General features: G+C 36.3%; 1 protein-coding gene across 1 annotated transcript; it reads right to left on the reverse strand.

The window, feature by feature from the left end:
* Positions 1 to 764: 764 nt before the first annotated feature.
* Positions 765 to 1,706, reverse strand: LOC140522913 (olfactory receptor 13D1-like). Its single transcript, XM_072638089.1, has one exon. It carries the CDS (start codon positions 1,704 to 1,706, stop codon positions 765 to 767), a length of 942 nt encoding a protein of 313 aa, XP_072494190.1.
* Between the last annotated feature and the right edge of the window lie 338 nt (positions 1,707 to 2,044).

A 2,044-nucleotide genomic window follows, 5' to 3' on the forward strand; every position in this document is an offset into this window, starting at 1 on the left:
AATAGTATTCTATCACAATCATATATTACAACTTACTCAGCCATTCCCCAGTTGATGCACATCCCTTCAATTTTCAATTCTTTACCACCATTAAAAGCTGCCATAAATGTTTTTGTACATATAGGTCCTTTTTCATTTAAAAAAAAATCTCTTTTGGATACAGACCTAGTAGTGGTATTGGTGAATCAAAGTTACATAGCCATTTGGGCATAGTTCTAATTTTTTTCTACAAAATGGTTGGATCAGTCCACAACTTCACCAAAAATGCATTAGTGTCCCAATTTTCCCACATCCCCTCCAGCATTTATCCTTTTCCTTTTCTGTTGTATTAGTCAATCTTACAGGTGTGAGGTACCTCCGAGTTGTTTTTATTTCTATTTCTTTAATCAATAGTAATTTGTAGCATTTGAGCTTAAGTATTTTAATAACAGTTGCTAATAATTTGATATTCTGCAATCAGAAATTTAATTTTTCTTCTTTAACTCATGCTCACTCAGCTTGAATGTATGTGACTTATTGCAATGAAAGATAACCTTAAACCCCAGGCTACAGAGTGGCAAAACTGTCGAGGCAGTACAAAAGTGGAATGAGTTGAGAGATACTGTACTACAGATATTTGTTACATGTGTTTAAAGGAGTGAAAATTGCAAATTCTTTTTTGTAGGCACATTCATATGTGCTTCCAGGAAGAGTAGTGCTACTATTGGATGCAAAGGAATGAATTCCTCCCTACAAAAGAAGGGAACTGAAAACCTATGAGTTTTTCACATTTTTCTTAAGAATAGATTTCTCAATAAAATTTTCTCCACAGCCCCTTTTACCTCCTTGTTCCTCAGGCTGTAGATGATGGGGTTCAGCATAGGGGTCACCACTCCATATGACAGTGAAATGATCTCATCAGAAGTCTTTGATTCCTTGGACTTGGGCTTCATGTACATGAAAAGAGCAGACCCATAGAACAAGATCACCACAGTCAGGTGGGCTGAGCAGGTGGAAAAGGTTTTTTTCCTTCCCTCAGTTGAGTTGATCCTCAGGATAGTAGAGAGGATGAAAACATACGATAAGAAAATAAATAACAGGGGAGTGATTAAGAAAACAATACTTGCAATTGTCATGATTAATACATTGAGGGAAATGTCTATACAAATAAGCTTAAGAAGGGCCAGGATCTCACAGGTAATGTGGTCAATGATATTTCCACAGAACGGCATCATCATAGCAAGTGTAGTTTGTACCAGGGAGTTCAGACATCCTATAATCCAAGTCCAAGCAGCCATTTGCACACAGAGTTCCTTATTCATGATGATGGTATATCTTAGGGGATTGCAGATGGCGATGTACCTGTCATAGGCCATCACTGCCAGCAGTAGGCATTCTGTGGACCCCAATCCAAGGGACATAAACATCTGAAGTGCACACCGAATGAAGGAAATGGATTTTGTCTTGGACATAAAATTAACCAGAATTTGGGGAACAGAGACAGATGTGTAGCAGATATCCAAGAAGGAGAGGTTCCCAAGGAAAAAGTACATAGGGGTATGAAGGCGGGGATCCAGCATGCTAATGATAATAAGGAAGCTGTTTCCCAGAAGGATCACCAGATATATCACTAGGCAGATCACATAAAGAAACAACTGGAGGCCTGGGAACTGAGAAAGTCCAATTAGGATAAACTCAGTCAGAGCTGTGTAATTCCCTTTATCCATGATAATTCATTGTAGTCACCTATAGGAGTGATGGAAGGACAATGGTCATAACAACTATATTGAACAATAATCATGATTTATGTTTCAATTGTATATACTTAATGATATTTCTTTTTTATGTGGGTTAATAATTTTATTTGGTTTTCATTGATGGATATAGATATTCAAATATATGAACACAAATAAGAACAAAGAGAAGAAAAACATGCATTTGAACTTAAATAAAAAAGCTGATCTTGTTATTTGTAAATATTTAATAAACATCAGCTTTAATTTCTAGTATGGCAAATAACGAGATCTCATTCACATAAGCAAAAGTTCATTGGTTTCCTGATTAA

The sequence above is a fragment of the Notamacropus eugenii genome, chromosome 1 (assembly GCF_028372415.1).
Source record: "Notamacropus eugenii isolate mMacEug1 chromosome 1, mMacEug1.pri_v2, whole genome shotgun sequence".
Classification (NCBI taxonomy): domain Eukaryota; kingdom Metazoa; phylum Chordata; class Mammalia; order Diprotodontia; family Macropodidae; genus Notamacropus; species Notamacropus eugenii.